Source organism: Tupaia chinensis, unplaced genomic scaffold (genome assembly GCF_000334495.1).
Source record: "Tupaia chinensis unplaced genomic scaffold, TupChi_1.0 Scaffold149482_1, whole genome shotgun sequence".
Lineage (NCBI taxonomy): Eukaryota > Metazoa > Chordata > Mammalia > Scandentia > Tupaiidae > Tupaia > Tupaia belangeri.
In genome coordinates this window covers 252,682-269,258 of record NW_006209326.1, presented here as the reverse complement: position 1 = coordinate 269,258, position 16,577 = coordinate 252,682, and the positions used below count along the sequence as shown (strand labels likewise).

General features: G+C 39.0%; 2 protein-coding genes and 2 non-coding genes across 4 annotated transcripts; all 4 read right to left on the bottom strand.

The window, feature by feature from the left end:
• Nucleotides 1–2,904: 2,904 nt before the first annotated feature.
• On the bottom strand, nt 2,905–3,840 carry LOC102476781 (olfactory receptor 7A10-like). The gene has a single exon (XM_006171211.2). The coding sequence runs from the start codon at nt 3,838–3,840 to the stop codon at nt 2,905–2,907; it is 936 nt and encodes a 311-aa protein (XP_006171273.1).
• Nucleotides 3,841–6,402: 2,562 nt separating this feature from the next.
• LOC114006661 (U2 spliceosomal RNA) lies at nt 6,403–6,589 on the bottom strand. The gene has a single exon (XR_003548366.1). It is a non-coding gene; the product is annotated as a U2 spliceosomal RNA (small nuclear RNA).
• Nucleotides 6,590–10,524: 3,935 nt separating this feature from the next.
• LOC102476373 (olfactory receptor 7A10) lies at nt 10,525–11,463 on the bottom strand. The gene has a single exon (XM_006171210.1). The coding sequence runs from the start codon at nt 11,461–11,463 to the stop codon at nt 10,525–10,527; it is 939 nt and encodes a 312-aa protein (XP_006171272.1).
• A 3,203-nt stretch (nt 11,464–14,666) lies between these two features.
• On the bottom strand, nt 14,667–14,855 carry LOC114006660 (U2 spliceosomal RNA). The gene has a single exon (XR_003548365.1). It is a non-coding gene; the product is annotated as a U2 spliceosomal RNA (small nuclear RNA).
• Between the last annotated feature and the right edge of the window lie 1,722 nt (nt 14,856–16,577).

Sequence of the window (16,577 nt, the reverse complement as noted above, 5' to 3'; positions counted from 1 at the left end):
GATGAAGATTGAATCTGTGTACCCAGCAACCAGAATGACAAAGTGAAGCATTGGTCTCCTAGTCCAAGTAACCACGTCCCAGCCAGCTCTAGGCTGCAAATTCTGACAAAAATAAGAGAGATATTTGCATGTCCCTTGATCTGTACATTTGGCTTATTTCCTTCTTGTTACTCTAAATCCTGACTACCTGATTTCCCTTATGGAGACTGATCTGGGTAGAAACGTTTTTCTGCTCATTGATTGTTACCATGAGATCAGGTAAGACGTCAGGTAAATTCAGTCTTTATTTCTCCCTCTCTGTGAGCTCTCCTACCACTAGAGATTTATGTTAGCACTATTTTTTTTTAATACTTTGCCATAGGGCATATGCACTCACCAGAGAGGAGAGAGACAGAGACAGGGAAAGTGTAAGGCATTTGAGGGACACAGAAATAGTTTATTATTTGTTGATGATAATGTGCTTAGTATTCTCAACTGTATGGGTTTGAGGTGTATTTCACATAGGATAAATTCTTTTTACAAGCTAAATGATGTGTAAGAATGGAATACATTAATAATGATAATAATATTAATAATAAAAAGAAAATAAATAAATCACCTCACAGGAGGGATAACCACACCACAATCCTTTCTCTTCCATTCTCCCTACTGGAATTTTGAACACCCACGCACATGTGCCTGAGGTGATTTTCAAGGCACCAGGTCCAGCAATCAGACCAGGGTTGGCTTTGTGGAGTACTGCAACTTAATTATCATGCCACCTACTGGTCTCCTGGTTAGCACCTTTTGCCAACCTGAATTAAAATGTGCTCCAAAGTACTTGCCTTCACCACTTTCCATGGAACTCCAAAACACTCACTTGTTGGGAATACAGCTCCAGCTAACCACAGTGAATTTCTATTTCCTCTTCATCAAGGGAGAGAACAGTTTCCATCTGCTGTAAAACTTTGGATAGGGGGCCAGCAATTGTGCTTGGTATAAGTTTCAAGCCACCAGGTCTGGGACTTGAATGATTGTTGGCCATGTGGGAGTCTAGCATCTTAACAACTATGCTACCTGCTGGACCCTACATCATTTGATTTTACACATGGCCAACATATGAGGTCAGTACTATTAGAAACTCATCCTACTTTTGTAGAAGTGAAGTTCAGCAATGTAGTGTCATCTGCCCAAAGTTGGGGACTGAGTAACAGATTAGTTTGATTGGAATCCCATAAAGGAATTTTCAGGTCTCATGCCCAAGGCTAGTAGTTCTCAACCAGAGGCAATTGTGCCTTCAGGAGACATGTGGCAATGTCTGGTGACATTTCATTATTACCACCAAAGAGTTGCTACTGGTAGTACATTGAAGAAAAGCACACTGTCTGCTACAATACACAAAAAAAGCAGTGTCCACAAGAGAGATCAGGTAGTCTGGGCTTGGAGTAGCAAGAGGGAAATCAAGGTCAGCAGGTGGCATGGTGGATAAGGCATTGAACTCCCACATGGGCAATGTCAGTTCCAGTCTTGAACTCTGTGGCTTAGAAATCACACTGGGCATGTGTGCATGCACACCAAAAATTCCAGGAGGAGAAGGGATTGTGGCATGGCCATTTCCCTGGGGAATGATTTCTCACTTTTGCTATCACTGTGTCTCTCCAACAAGTGCACACATCCTATTGCACACACACACACACACACACACACACACACACAATCCTTAAAAAGGCAAAACAAAACAAAACAAAACAAAACCAGAGGGAGCTGTGCCAAATGACAGACAAAGGGAGCTATAAGTATCTCTTCTATTTTAATCAGAGTATCCAGCCTTGAACTGGATGTGACATGGTTATTGTTTTTGGAATTTGTACTATTTTTTCTTGAAATATTATTATTATTATTATTGGAGAAGTTTTTGCTATAAAGTGTGTGCACTCATCAGAAAGTCAGAGAGATAGAAAGTGAGAAATAACCGCCCCCCAGGGGGGATGACCACACCACAATCCCTTCTCCATTCTCCTCTCGGAAGCTTTGGCATGCATGCACATGTACCCAGTGTGAGTTTAAGCCACCAAGTCCAGGACTCAAACTGCAGTTGACTACATGGGAGTCCAGCAACACAGCCATTATGCCAACTGCTGGTCCCAATGCAACCTTCTTAAGTTATGGTCTTGCTCTGTGTCTGTGTATTCACCCAGATCTTTAGGATGGTGATGGAGGTGAAAGAATATTTACATAAACAAGGTAGAAAAGTAGTATTACTTGGCACATAAAGGAGGGTGTCTACAGATACTAATTATTTTATTTTTGCCAGTGGCTACATAGGCACAGTGGACACAGGGCTTATGAAGAAACATAATAGTAAATAGAAGAAAACCCAGAAGACAAATTATGAAACAAATCAATGTGTAAAACTCTATATTAGGATCAAGTAATGTAGAGATATACCAAAGAATGATGGACACAAATCTGGAAGATTCTTATGTCAGATTTTTATTTTTATATAATCATATAATTGACCATATTGCCAAGTATATTTATTTTTTTCCTATGTTGAAAGTATAACACAAGATTATTTTTAATAGAGAAAAGGAAAATTACTCGGTGTATGTCACTTGAGAAGAAATTATTCATCAGAAATTCATGTTTTTATGAGGATTTCCAGGTATTTATGATCTATAATTAGGTTAAGCTTGTGAAAAAACAAAAATGAACAAAGGGAAAACTTGTTATCAGAGAGAAAACAAAATTTACTAAGGCAATGTTCTTAGAAATTGTATAGATAAGTTGAAATTAATGTCATGTAAGTTACTGGAGACCATTAGAAGGAACACATTCTACCTCCAAATATGAACAAATTGTCAATATTTCTGAGTCTGTTTGTGAGTCCTGCTAAAAAGGACAGTTCTTCAGTACCAGGACAATTTATTCTACTATAGTATCCTTCCCAGTCATTCTTCTCAGAGCCCTCTTTATGTCTTTATTCCTCAGACTGTAGATGAAGGGGTTCAGCATGGGTGTGACCACAGTGTACATAACTGAGGCTATTGCACTTGAGTGGGAATTTTTATCAGCTGCACTAAAATACACTCCTAGACTTGTACAATAAAATAAGGAGACAACTGAGAGGTGAGAGGCACAAGTGGAAAAGGCTTTATACTTCCCTCGAGCTGATGAGATTTTACGTATAGAGGAAACTATTTTGCGGTAAGAGTAAAGGATCCCAGTGAAGGGACCACCAGCCAGCAGTATGGCTCCCAAATACATGACAATGTCATTAATAAAGGTGTCAGAACAGGCAAGGTGGATCACCTGATTAAATTCACAGAAAAAGTGGGGGATCTGAGTGTGTGTACAGAAGGACAGCCGTAACACCATTAAGCTGTGAAACAGGGCATAGAGGACACTGGTTATCCAGGACACCAGAACCAGCAACACACAGAGCCAGGGGTGCATGATGATAGTATAGTGTAGAGGGTGACAGATGGCTACATACCTGTCATAAGCCATGATAGTCAGGAGAAAGTTATCCAACACTATGAAGAGTAGGAAAAAGAACATCTGGGTGATGCAGCCTGCATAGGTGATGCCTTTGCTCTGAGTCTGGATGTTCACCAGCATCTTTGGGATGGTCGTGGAGGTGAAACAGATGTCCACGAAGGACAGATTGGAGAGGAAGAAGTACATGGGCGTGTGCAGGTGGGAGTCTAAGATGGTGGCTACAATGATGAGCAGGTTTCCAGTCATAGTGATCAGGTACATGGAGAGGAAAATCCCAAATAGAAGGGGTTGCATTTCTGTTTCCTCTGAAAGTCCCAGAAGTAAGAATTCTGAAATTTCTGTATTATTCTTTGGTTCCATGTGGTGGAGGTGACTTCCAGGAAAGAGAAAAATAACATGACTATTTTTCACTTGAAAGACTGTAACTCACATAGGTAAAATGCTACAATTTTTATTTTGCAGTCAAAAAATTAATTTCTACATTTGAGGTAAGAATTTGACTCTTCCTTTATACACTCTCTTTGATTGTGAATTTGTATTATTGTTGTCAACCTTTCCCCAAGAGGTTAGGCACTGTACAGTTATATTTTTATTTTTTTTATATTTGCCAGAGTGCATGGGCTTGCTGGAGAAAGACAGACAGAGAAAATGGAAAATTATCTGTTGATAATATGCATGGCAATATCTTTGACTGAGCCAATATACAATGTATTCTGGATGCAAAAATTTATTTTGTATGCCGTAATGAGAGATGTTGGTATTCTGGATGCAAAAATTTATTTTGTATGCCATAATGATAGACGTTGGTTTATACACATAACCATAACTGATTTTCTCAGGGAGAAAATCAGAAAGAAAGCATCCTCCATGGGGGATGGACATGCCACAATTTCTTCTCCTCTTTGTGATATTGGGCACACATACACATGTACTCTGTGTATTTTTTAAGGTTCCAGGTCCAGGAATCAAACCATATGATTGGCCATATGGAATCGAGCCACCATGTCACTGATTGACCATTCTACAATCTTAATAAGAAGTTTCTTTATTCACTTCAGTAACACAAATTGGAATCTGCTATATTATAAGCTGTCCAAGTAATGAGTGTAAAGCGGACCAATAAGTGATTTTTAGATGAAGGCAAAAGAATAATTTCCACAGGAAAGAGAGGTCACTATTTCTACTTTAAAAACTCAATTCAATTGCAAAAGGTAAAGATAGAAATAAAAGTAACACATGAAATGGTGGATTGTCAGAAAAGTCATGACATATCTTTTCTGTTTTTCTACGCAAAAATTTGTCATGATTTTTCTGACAACCGTATAAGATGAAAAAATGTATAAAAGACAATTACTACTGATGACATAGAATTTGATAAGTTTAAAAATAATGGGGAAGGGTAGCAGGTAATGTGGAGGTTAAGGCATTGGATCCTACATGGCCAACTGTGTGGTTTGAGTTCCGGATCTGGTGACTTGAAAATCATACTGGTTACATGTACATGCATTCCCAAAATCCCAGGGAGAGAATGGAGGAGGAAGGACTGCATCATGGCCATTCCTGTGGGGAAATGATTTCTCACTCTCTCTCTTTTTCTCTGGCTAGTGCACATCCTTTATACCAAAAGCAAACAAAATAAAGCATCCAGGGTGATTACTATGCAATTTGAGCAACTGATAGATTTGATTAAACCAACTTTATAATTTCACATATTATCCCCCAAAATATCTATCATCCATCTATCTACATCTATATCTATCTATATATCAACTATATATATATATATATATATACATGTATATATATAATCTAGTTTACTATTTATCATAAGTAAATAGTAAGCAGCAAATGTAGTGCAAAAACTCCAATTCTTTCTTTGAAAAAATAAAAAGAATACAGTACATAAAGGCAAAGATCTTACAAAGAAAATTAGCAATAAAGAGGCTAATAAACCCCAAAATAGATTCAGCCTCACCTGTAATGAAATAATTGTCTCATAAAGTGCTTTAACTTTTCCTTCTGACCTTTGAGGTAAAACTAATTTTTGGGAACCAGTAGTTAGTGTAATGGCTATGTCGCTGGACTCCCACGTAGTCAACCGCGGTTCACGTCCTGGACCCGGTGGCTTAAAACTCACGCTGGGTGCGTGTGCGTGCGTGCCCAAGATCCCAAGAGGAGAATGGAGGAGAAGGAACTGTGGCATGACCATCCCCCCTGGGGGGTGATTTCTCGCTTTCTGTCTCTATGTCTCTCTCTGTCTGGCGAGCACACATGCCCTATAGCGAAAACCTCTCCAAAAAAAAAAAAAACTGATTTTTTGCATGTTAAAACTCAACATAGGAGAAGATACTATGAACTGCCATGAACTGTTGTTCCAAGGCAATATTTTTAGGCACTCCTTTGTCTTACCTTTGCACTACATATAGAAACAAGCTCAAATACATCCCATCTTTAAAAATAAATAAAAAATGCCTGCACATCGGTTCACATCCTTTCCAAATAAAATACTCAATTTTCCTAATCCTTTCTGCAAATCTCCATGGACATGTTCTAATGTTACCGAAGCCCTTTACTCCTCCTGTTCCTTCTTAGGCATCATTCCATTGGACTTCCATTCTTACACATGCATTGCAGTCTATAAGACACTTATTAAAACTTTGTTATTATTATTAGTTTTAGAATTTTGTCAGGGTGTGTGTGCACTCACCAGAGAGAGACAGAGAGAAGGAAAGTGTGAAATCATCCCACGGGGAGGAGTGGTGACCACACTGCAATATTTTCTCAATTCTCAGGGTTTGGGGCACACTTGCACATGCTGTTGGTGTGATTTTCAAGCCAGTGAGTGCAGGACTTGAATCATGCTCATCCCTGTGGGAAACCACACCACCTGCTGAGCCCAGGAAACTCTTTTTAATCCCCCAAAAGGGGTGTAGCATTCTGGAGGTACTGAAATACCAGGTCGACATGTACAGTGGATGGACCAAACACCTATTTCATCTCTCTGATCCCCAAATCCATGTACTATATTGTCCTTGGCTAGAGGACATATCAGATATTAAAATAAGAACAGATACTACACTATATCTTAGCCAAAAGATTGGGAAGCAATAAGACACCTCAATTTTTTTTCCTTTCTGTCTCTCTCTCTTCCTCTCTGTCTTTTTTTTTTTCTTCTACAGATGGAGTGCACTTATCAGAGAGGCAGAAAGAAGGATAGTGAATAATCAGCCCCTAGAGGGGATAATCATACCACAATCCCTTGACCTGTACTCTCTTTCTGAGATCTTGGACATACATGCACACATACCTGGCATAATTTTTAAGCCACCAGGTCTGGAATTCAAACCAAGGTTAGCCATATGGGTGCCCAATGCCTTAACCACCACACCATTTGTTGGTCCTGACACTTCCATTTTTAACATACTAAATAAATTAATTACAAATTAGTTTTTTCCACCAAACAAACACTGTGCTTTCTTGACTCTGGACTGTGTATTCAGCTTTCAGGTAACCTCAGATAAACATTCTAGTTTCCATTCTCTATGAACCTTCTCTTCCAGGTTCTCAACACTCACCTGGAGGAGGTCCCTGAAAATATATATTTTATTGCAGGTGTCTACATTCCTTTGCAGGATTTTAAATAATGGAGTCTGAAGCTCTGTCTCCAGCAGGACCAAAAGACAAAGTGAAGCCTTGATCCCCTAGTCTGACTTAAGACTGCAAAAGCAGCAACTACATTGAAGCCAAGTCAAGGCTGCAAACTCTGATGAAAATAGAACAGAGATTTACAAGTCCCTTTATCTGTATATTTTGTGCATTTCCTTCTCATTACTCTAAACCTTGACTACCTGATTTCCCTTGTGGACACCGGTCCGGGCAGAAAGAAATATTTTCCTGCTCATTGATTGTCCCCATGAGACTAGGTGAATCCAGTTTTTAATTCCTTCCTTTCTGTGAATTTCCCTGCCTCTAGAGATTCATGTTATCACCCTTTGCCAACTCTGAGTTAAAATGTGCTCCAAAGTACTTGCCTTGCTAGTTTACTTGGAACTCCAAAGCACTCTTATGTTGAGGCTACAGCTCCAGCTAGCCACAGCGAATTTCTATTTCCTCTTCATCAAGAGAGAGAATTGTGTTCATCTGCTATAAAACTTTATATAGGGGCCAACAATTGTGCCTGCCATGGATTTTAAACCACCAAGTCCAGGACTCAAACCCTGGTTAGCCATGTGAGAGTCCAATACCTTAACCACTATACCACCTGCTGGCCCCTATGTCATTTGATTTTACACATGGCTGTTATACGAGGCCAATACAATTAGGAACTCATCCTATCTTTGCAAAAGTTGTTCACCTCTGTTGTGTGATCTGTCCAAAGTTAGGAATTAATAAGAGATGTCTTTTGTTTGACTGGAATTTCTTAAAGAGGTTGTCAGATCTCATACCCTAGGCCAGTAGTTCTCAACCAGTAATTATACCTTCAGGAGACACTTGGCAATCTCAGGTGAAACTTTTGGTCATTACCACTGGGGAGGTGCTACTGGTACTTAGTGGGTGGAGACAAGGACACTGCTTCTGACCATGCACAGAAGCAGTATCCACAAAGGAGATCAGGTAGTCTAGGTTGGAGTAACAAAAGGGAAGTCAGGGTCAACAGATGGTGTGATGGTTAAGGCACTGGACTCCCCCTTGACTGACAACGGTTCAAACCCTACACCTAATGACTTGGAAATCATGCCAGGTCTGTTTCTTTCTGTTTCTCTCCAATGAGCACATGAACCCTATGGCAAAAAACTAAAAAACAAAACAAAAGAAAAACAAGCAAATAAAAAACAAGAGAGCATACAAAGGGAGCTATAACTACATCTTCTATTTTCATCAGAGTATCCATTCTTGGACTGAATGAGACATGGTTGTTGCTTTTAGAACTTCTGCTTCTTTCTTTTTTTATTATTATTATTATTGTTCATATTTTAGTGATTGATATAGGGTGTGTACACTTACCAGAGAGAGAGACAGAGAGAGAGGGAGGAAAAGTGAGAAATCATTTCCTAGTGACACTGACCATTTGGCAATCCCTTCTCTCTCCGTATTCCTCCTGCGATTTTGGGCATGCATGCCCATGCACCCAGTGTAATTACTTTTAATAATAATAACTTATTATTATTATTGAATTTGCTATAGGGCACATGTACTCACCAAAGAAAGAGAGAGAGGACAAGTGAAAAGGCAAGCCTCCAGGTCCTAGTATTGAAACACAGTTAGACATGTGGAATTCTAGCTCCTTAACCACCATGCCACTTGCTGGTCCAGTTCGGTGTGATTTTCACGCCCCCAGTTCCAGGATTCAAACCACACATTAGACCAAGAAGGGGTTCAGCATGGGATGACTACAGTGTCCATAACAGAGACTACTGCATCTCTCTGTGAGATGTGGTTAGCAATAGCACTAAGATACACATCTATGACTGTACCTTAAAATAAGGAGACCACTGAGAAGTGAGAAGCACAAGTGGAAAATGCCTTCTACTTTCCTTGAGCTGATGAAGTTTCACATATGGAGCAAACTATCTTAGAGTAAGAGTGAAGGATCCCAGTGAGCATTTCATCCTTCCACCAACACAGATGCAAAATAAATGACCATGTTATGAAAGAGGCCAAACAAGCAAGGTGGACCACATATATTAATTAATAGAAAAAATGGGACCTCCCTTTTTTGTTAAGATTTTTTGTCATAAGGCATGTACACTTACCAGAGAGGAGAAAGACAGAGGCAGACAGTGAGAGAAATTAGATAAATGATAAATCACTCTCCAGAAGAGAAGGACAGAGACAGTGAGAGAAATGAGAGAAATGGGAAATCACCCTCCAGGGAGTATGGCCACTCTACAATCTCTTCTCCATTCTCCTCCTGGTATTTTGGGTATATATGCATATATACACCTAATGCAAATTTCAATCCACCAGGTCCAAGACTTGAACCACAGTCATCCATGTGGCAGTCCAGTGCTTTAACCAATACCTGCTGGCTTCAATGTGAGCTTTTTAAGTGTGTACAGAACAGCCATAAAATGATTAAATTATGTAACAAAGTCAGAACACTCATAATCCAGGGCAAAAGAAGTTGCATCTTCAAAAGTGGGAGTTCATGACGACAGTATATCACAGGGTGTAACAGATGGACACATATTGGTCATAGGCCACCATAATCAGGAGAAAGTTGCCCACCCTGAAAAGAGTATAGAAAAGGACATCTGGGTGATGTAACCTTCCTAACTTATGGCTTTGCTCTGTGTGTATTTAACAACATCTTTGGATCCGTGATGGAAGTGAAAGAAATGTCTGAAAGAACACCAAGTGCAGCAGAAGTAGTACATGGGCCCATAAAGGAGGGTGTCTATAGATAGTAATTGTTTTATTTTTACCAGTTGTTACAATGTCGCTGAGGACTCAGGGATCAAGAAAAAAAATAATAGTAAATAGGAGAAAAAAACCCAAATGAAAAATGATAAAACAAAACAATGTGTTAAACTTTATATTAGGAACAATTAAGGTGGTGATATAACAAGGATCGATGCACATAAATATGGAAGATTTTGATATCAGATTTTCATGTATTATATAATCATATAGTAGACCATATTGTCAAGTATACTTATTTTGTTCCTATGATGGAAGTACAGTACCGGATTATTTTAATAGAAAAAAAGGAATATTACTTTGTGTATGTCATTTGGGAATAAATTAATCATCAGAAATTAATGTTCCATAAATTTTGAGAGGATTTCTAAGTATTTATGGTCTATGAATAGGACAAACTTGTAAAAAGATGAACAAAGGGAAAACTTGCTATCAGACAGAGCACAAACTTACTAAGGCAATGCTCTTAAATTGTAAAGAGAAATTCAAATCAAAGTCATGTAAATTAGTAGAGATCATTAGAAGGAACAGGTTCTACTTTCAAATATGATCAGATTGTCAATATTTCTGAGTCTGATGCTGTGAACCCTATGAACAAGGGCACTTCTTTAGTAGCAGGACGATTTATTCTATGATAGATTCATTCTCAGTGAGTCTTCTCAGAGCCCTCTTTATGTCTTTATTCCTCAGACTGTAGATAAAGGGGTTCAGCATGGGTGTGACCACGGTGTACATCACAGAGGCTATTGCAGTTGAGTGGGAATTTTTATTATTAGCAGCACTAAGATACACTCCTAGACTTGTACAATAAAATAAGGAGACAACTGAGAGGTGAGAGGCACAGGTGGAAAAGGCTTTATACTTCCCCTGAGCTGATGAGATTTTACGTATGGAGGAAACTATCTTACAGTAAGAATAAAGGATCCCAGTGAAGGGACCACCAGCCAGCAGTATGGCTCCCAGATACATGACAATGTCATTAATAAAGGTGTCAGAGCAGGCAAGGTGGACCATCTGATTAAATTCACAGAAAAAATGGAAGATTTGTGTGTGTGTACAGAAGGACAGTTGTAACATCATTAAGCTATTTAACAAAGAATACAGGGCACTCAGAGTCCAGGATGCCAGCAGCAGCAATACACAGAGCCAGGGGTGCATGATGACGGTGTAGTGCAAGGGGTGACAGATGGCCACATACCGGTCATAAGCCATTATGGTCAGGAGGAAGTCGTCCAACACTATGAAGAGTAGGAAAAAGAACATCTGGGTGATGCAGCCTGCATAGGTGATGACCTGGCTCTGTGTCTGGATGTTCACCAGCATCTTTGGGACTGTGGTGGAGGTGAGGCAGATGTCCACAGAGGACAGGTTGGAGAGGAAGAAGTACATGGGTGTGTGCAGGTGGGAATCTGAGATGGTGGCCAGGATGATGAGTAGGTTTCCACATACAGTGATCAGATACATGGAGAGGAAAAGCCCAAATATGAAGGTCTGCAATTCTGGTTCCTCTGAAAATCCCAGAAGAAGGAATTCTGAAATTTCTGTATTGTTCCTTGGTTCCATGTGGTGGAGGTGACTACCAGAAAAGAGAAAAGTAGCATGACTATTTTTCACTCAAAAGAATATAACTCACATAGTTAAAATGCTACAATTTAGGGACCAGCAGTTGGCATAATGGCTTTGTCGCTGGACTCCCATGTAGTCAATCATGGTTTGAGTCCCGCACCCAGTGGCCTAAACTTGTGCTGGGTGTGTGTGTGTGTGTGCCCAAGATCCCAAGGGAAGAATGGAGGAGAAGGAATTGTGTAGTGGCCATCCCACCTGGGGAGTGATTTCTCATTTTCTGTCTCTCTTTCTGGTGAGCTCATGTTCCCTATAGCAATAATAAAATAATAATAATAATAATAATAATAATAACCTCTCAAAAATGCTAGAATTTATGTTTTGCAGTCAAGAAATTAATTTCTACATTTTGTGTAATAATCTAGTCCCCTCCTTGTTGTCTGTCCCTGTTTGCAAATTCTTGTTTTATTATCAACCTTTCCCTAAGAGTTCAGGCATTTTTGAGTTTTACTTTATTTGTTTATTTTTAAATTTTCCAGAAAATGCATGGACTTCCTGGAGGAAGACAGAGAGGGAGAAAGTGAGCAAGCACTCCTCCATGAGGGATGGCCATGCCGCAATCTCTGCTCCTTCATTTCTACCTTTGGGATTTGGGACACACACACACACACACACCCCTTGTGTATTTTCCAAGCCACTATGACCAGGCTCAAACCATTCAGTAGCGTGGGATCCACTCGCCTTAACCACCATGCAGCTGCCTGGCCACTCTACAATTTTAATAATAAATTTCTTCATGAATTTTAGTAACACAAATTCAGAGTTTGCCATATTATAGTTAGTCCAACTGAGTGCAAAGTGGATGAATAAGTAATTTTTTAAAGGCAATAGAATATTTTCTTTTTTTTTTTTGAGAGGTTTTTGCTATAGGACACATGCGTTTGCCAGAAAGACAGAGAAAGACAGAGAGATAGAAAACAAGAAATCACCCCCCAAGAGGGGATGGTCATGCCACAATCCCTTCTCCTCTCAGGATCTTGAGTGCCTCTGAAAGTCCCAAAGAAGAAGGAATTCTGAAATTTCTGTATTGTTCCTTGTTTCCATGTGGTGGAGGTGACAACCATTCTCCTCTCAGGATCTTGGGCACGCACACACATGTGCCCCAAGCAATAGAATATTTTCCACATGATAGTGTTTCTATTTTTAAAACTAGTAGTGTAATTACACTACAAAAGGTATAAAGAGTAACAAAAAATATTGGGTTTTTGGAAAAGTTATAATATATTTTTCCTATGATTTTTCTATGAAAAAATGCATCATAGCTTTTCCAACCACCCAATAAGATGGTAAAATGTGTAAAAGACAATTACTACTGAAGATACATAACTTGTTAAGTTTAAAAATCAATGGGGAGAGGCAGCAAGTGGCCTGAAGGCTAAGGCACTAGATTTCACATGGTCAACTGTGTGGTATGAGTCTCAGTTTCATTAGCTTAAAAATCACACTGGGCACATGTGGATACCCAAAGCCCCAAAAAGGAAAATGGAGGATAAGGAACTGTGGTGTGACCATCTCCACTAGGGGGTGACTTCTTACTTTTTTTCTCTCTCTCTCTCTGGCCAGTGCACATGCCTTATAGCAAAAACTAAATAAAAATAAATAATAGTGTTGAGGGAGATGAATATGCAAGTTGAACAACTGATAGACTTGCCACACCCCCTTAATGGTTTCATATATTATTGCACAAAAGGTCTATCTTTATCAATCTATATATCTGTATCTATCTATATCTATAATCTACCATCTTTCTATGAGAAAGTTAACTAGCTAACTATCATAAATAGTATGAAAGAGAGACATTATTTGTCTCCACTTAACATATACCAAGTGTCCCCGCTCTATGATACAGACTGAAAGACTAGAGGACATAAAAGCATTGCAAATAGATATGGATACTGGAGACAGTATGGAAGGAGGGTGGGAAAGGGGAAGAGTGTACAGAAGAAAATTAGGGAGAAAAAGTTGAGAGGCAACACATCTGTGGGCACAGAAATGGCTTATTACATGCTGATGGTAATGTGTATAGTTTTCTGAAAAAAAAAGAAGAAAGTTAACTAGAGAGGTGGGGAAAAGGTAAATAGTAAACAGCTAACTTAGTGCAAAAACTCCAACTTTTTCTTTGAAAGAATAAAACCAAAAGAACCCAGGACATAAAACAAAGATTTTTGGTCCAGTAGGAAACAGTGGTTACAGCCCTGAACTCACAATTTGAGTCCCAGACTTGGCAGCTTGGAAAATCACAGAGAAGGGTTGTGATGTGGCTATTCCCCTTGGAGGGGACATGATTTCTCACTTTGTCTTTATTTCTCTCTAGTAAGTGCAAACAGTCTATGGCAAGAACAAAAAAAAAAAAAAAAAGAGAGAGAGAGAGAGAGAGAAAGGAAAGAATAAAAGGTCTTACAAGGAAAATCAGCAATTAATAACCCCCCAAACAGATTCAGCATCACCCATAATGAAACAATTGCCAGGGAAATTGCTTTAGCTTTATGCTCTGACCTCCCAAATAAAACTGATTTTTTTTTTCATTTTATGCCCAACATGGGAGAAGATACTGTCTGTCATAAACTCTTGTTGAGAGGTAATATTTTTAAGCAACCTTTTCATTTAACTTTTGTAGTTAATACAGAAACATACCCAAATGCATTTGATCTTTAAAAGGAAATAAAAAATGCCTGCATGCCAGTGAACATCCTTCAAAATAAAAGAAAAAAACCCAAAAAACAAAAAACTCAGTATTCCTACTCTGTCCTGAAAATCTCCATGAACATGTTCTAATGTTACTGAAGCCCCTTTACTCCTCCTTTTCTTTCTTTGGCCTCATCCAATTGGACTTTTATTCCTATTCATGTATTACAGTCTAAAATTTATTATTATTATGATGATTTTAAGATTTTGCCATAGGATATGCACACTCACTAGAGAGAGACAGAGAGAGGAAAAGTGAGAAATCACTCCCTGGATGGATGACCATACTCCAATTCCTTCTCAGTTCTCTCAGGTCTTTGGGGAAAAAGGCACATACTCTTGGCGTGATCTTCAAGCAATTGAGTCTGGGACTCAAACTGTTGTCAATCATATTAGAATACAGTGTCTTAAGCCCCACACCACCTGCTGGGCCTGTGAAACACTTTTTAATCCCCTAAAGGAGGTGCATCATTCCTGGAGGTACTGCAATACCAGTCTCTGCGTGGAGTGAATGGATTAAGTTCCCATTCATGTCTTTGCTCCAAAAATCCATTTACTATATTGTCTTTACATAGAGGATGTATCAGATATTTAACTGATAAGAATACATACTACACTACATTTTAGCCAAAAGGCTGATAAATAATGAGACACTTCAACTTTATTTATTCTTTTTTTTTTTTTTTGCCAGACAGAGAGAGACAGAAAATGAGAAATCACCCACCAGGGTGCATGGGTGACATCTCAGTCCCTTCTCCTCCGTTCTCCCTGTGGGATATTGGGCATACATGCACGCACATACCTGGCATGATTTTCAATTCAGGTCCAGGACTCAAACCAAAGTCAGCCATGGGGTGTCCAGCACCTTAACCAATGCACAACCTGATGATCCCTGACACTTCTCTACCTTTTGTTTTATTTTTAAGAATCATTTTGTTTAACTTTATTTATATATTTATTTAAAGTTGATCAGAGAGGGACAGCATGATTGAAACAGAGAGAGAGAAAGTGAAAAAGCAAGCCACCAAGTCTGGGACTTGAACCACAGTTTGCCATGTTAGAATTCAATATTCTTAACCACCACACCACCTTCTGGGACTCAACATTTCTCTTTTTAACATACCAAATAAATCAATTATGAATTGGTTGAAAACAAGCAAACACAGTGATCTCGTTGTTCTTGGCTCTCAGGTGACTTCAGGTAAAATTCTAAATTTCCATTCTGTCTGAATCTTTTCTGCAAGGCTCTGCAAGGCTCTCAGGATGTGATAAAAATATGTTGTTTGTGTAGGCATTTACATTCCTTTGCAGGAGTCTGAATAATGAAGATTGAAGCTTAGTCCTGGTAGAACAGAAGGATGGAGTGAAGCATTTGTCCTCTAGTCCAAGTTAAGACTGCAAAAGCAACAACTATGTCCCAGCCAGCTTAAGGCTGCAAACTGATGAAAATAGGAGGTATTTATAGGTCCTATTATCAGTGCATTTTGCACATTTCCTTCTTGTTATTCTAAATCCTGATTACCTGATTTCCCTTGTGGACACTGGTCTGGGCAGAAAGAAACATTTTCCTGCTCATTGATTTTTCCCATGAGACCAGATAAGACATTAGGTGAATCCAGTCTTTATTCTTCCCTATCTGTGATCTCTTGCCCCTTGAGACCCATATTAATACTTTTTTTTAATATTCTGCCATAGGGTGTATGTACTTTCCAAAGAGGAGAGAGACAGTGAGAGAGAAAGTATAAAACATTGGTGGGACACAGAAATGGTTTATTAACTGTTGATGATAATGTGTATAGTATTCTTGACTGGACTGATGTGAGGTGTATTTCATGTTGGGTAAATTCTCTTTACAAGCTAAATGATATATAGTGATTGAATGTATAATAATAATAATAATAATAATAATCTTAACAAGAGAAATCATCCCCATAGGGGAGATAAACATGTCCAAATCATTTCTTTTCCATTCTCCCTCCTTGGATTTTGGACACACATGCACAAGTCTGTGAGATGATTTTCAAGGCACTCGGTCCACCAGTCAAACTATGGTTGGTCATGTGGGAGTCCTGTACCTTTTATTTTCTTAATTTTTAAATTATTATCATAATCTTGTTTATATTACATTGAATCACATATAACTTTACAGTGTATTACATTTCTTTTTCCAGAAGGAATACCATTCATATCAGTCAATACAAAGAAGAATCCTGCACCTTAACCACTATGCCACCTGCTGCCCCTGCACCTTAACCACCATGCCACCTGCTGCCCCCCATGTTAGCACCTTTTGCCAACCTGAGTTAAAATGTGCTCCAAAGTAATTGCCTTTACTAGTTTCCTTGGAACACCAAAGCACTCACTTGCTG

Excerpts from the sequence above, each read along its gene's own strand:
- LOC102476781 (XM_006171211.2), bottom strand. The coding sequence starts at position 3,840 with ATGGAACCAAAGAATAATACAGAAATTTCAGAATTCTTACTTCTGGGA.
- LOC102476373 (XM_006171210.1), bottom strand. The coding sequence starts at position 11,463 with ATGGAACCAAGGAACAATACAGAAATTTCAGAATTCCTTCTTCTGGGA.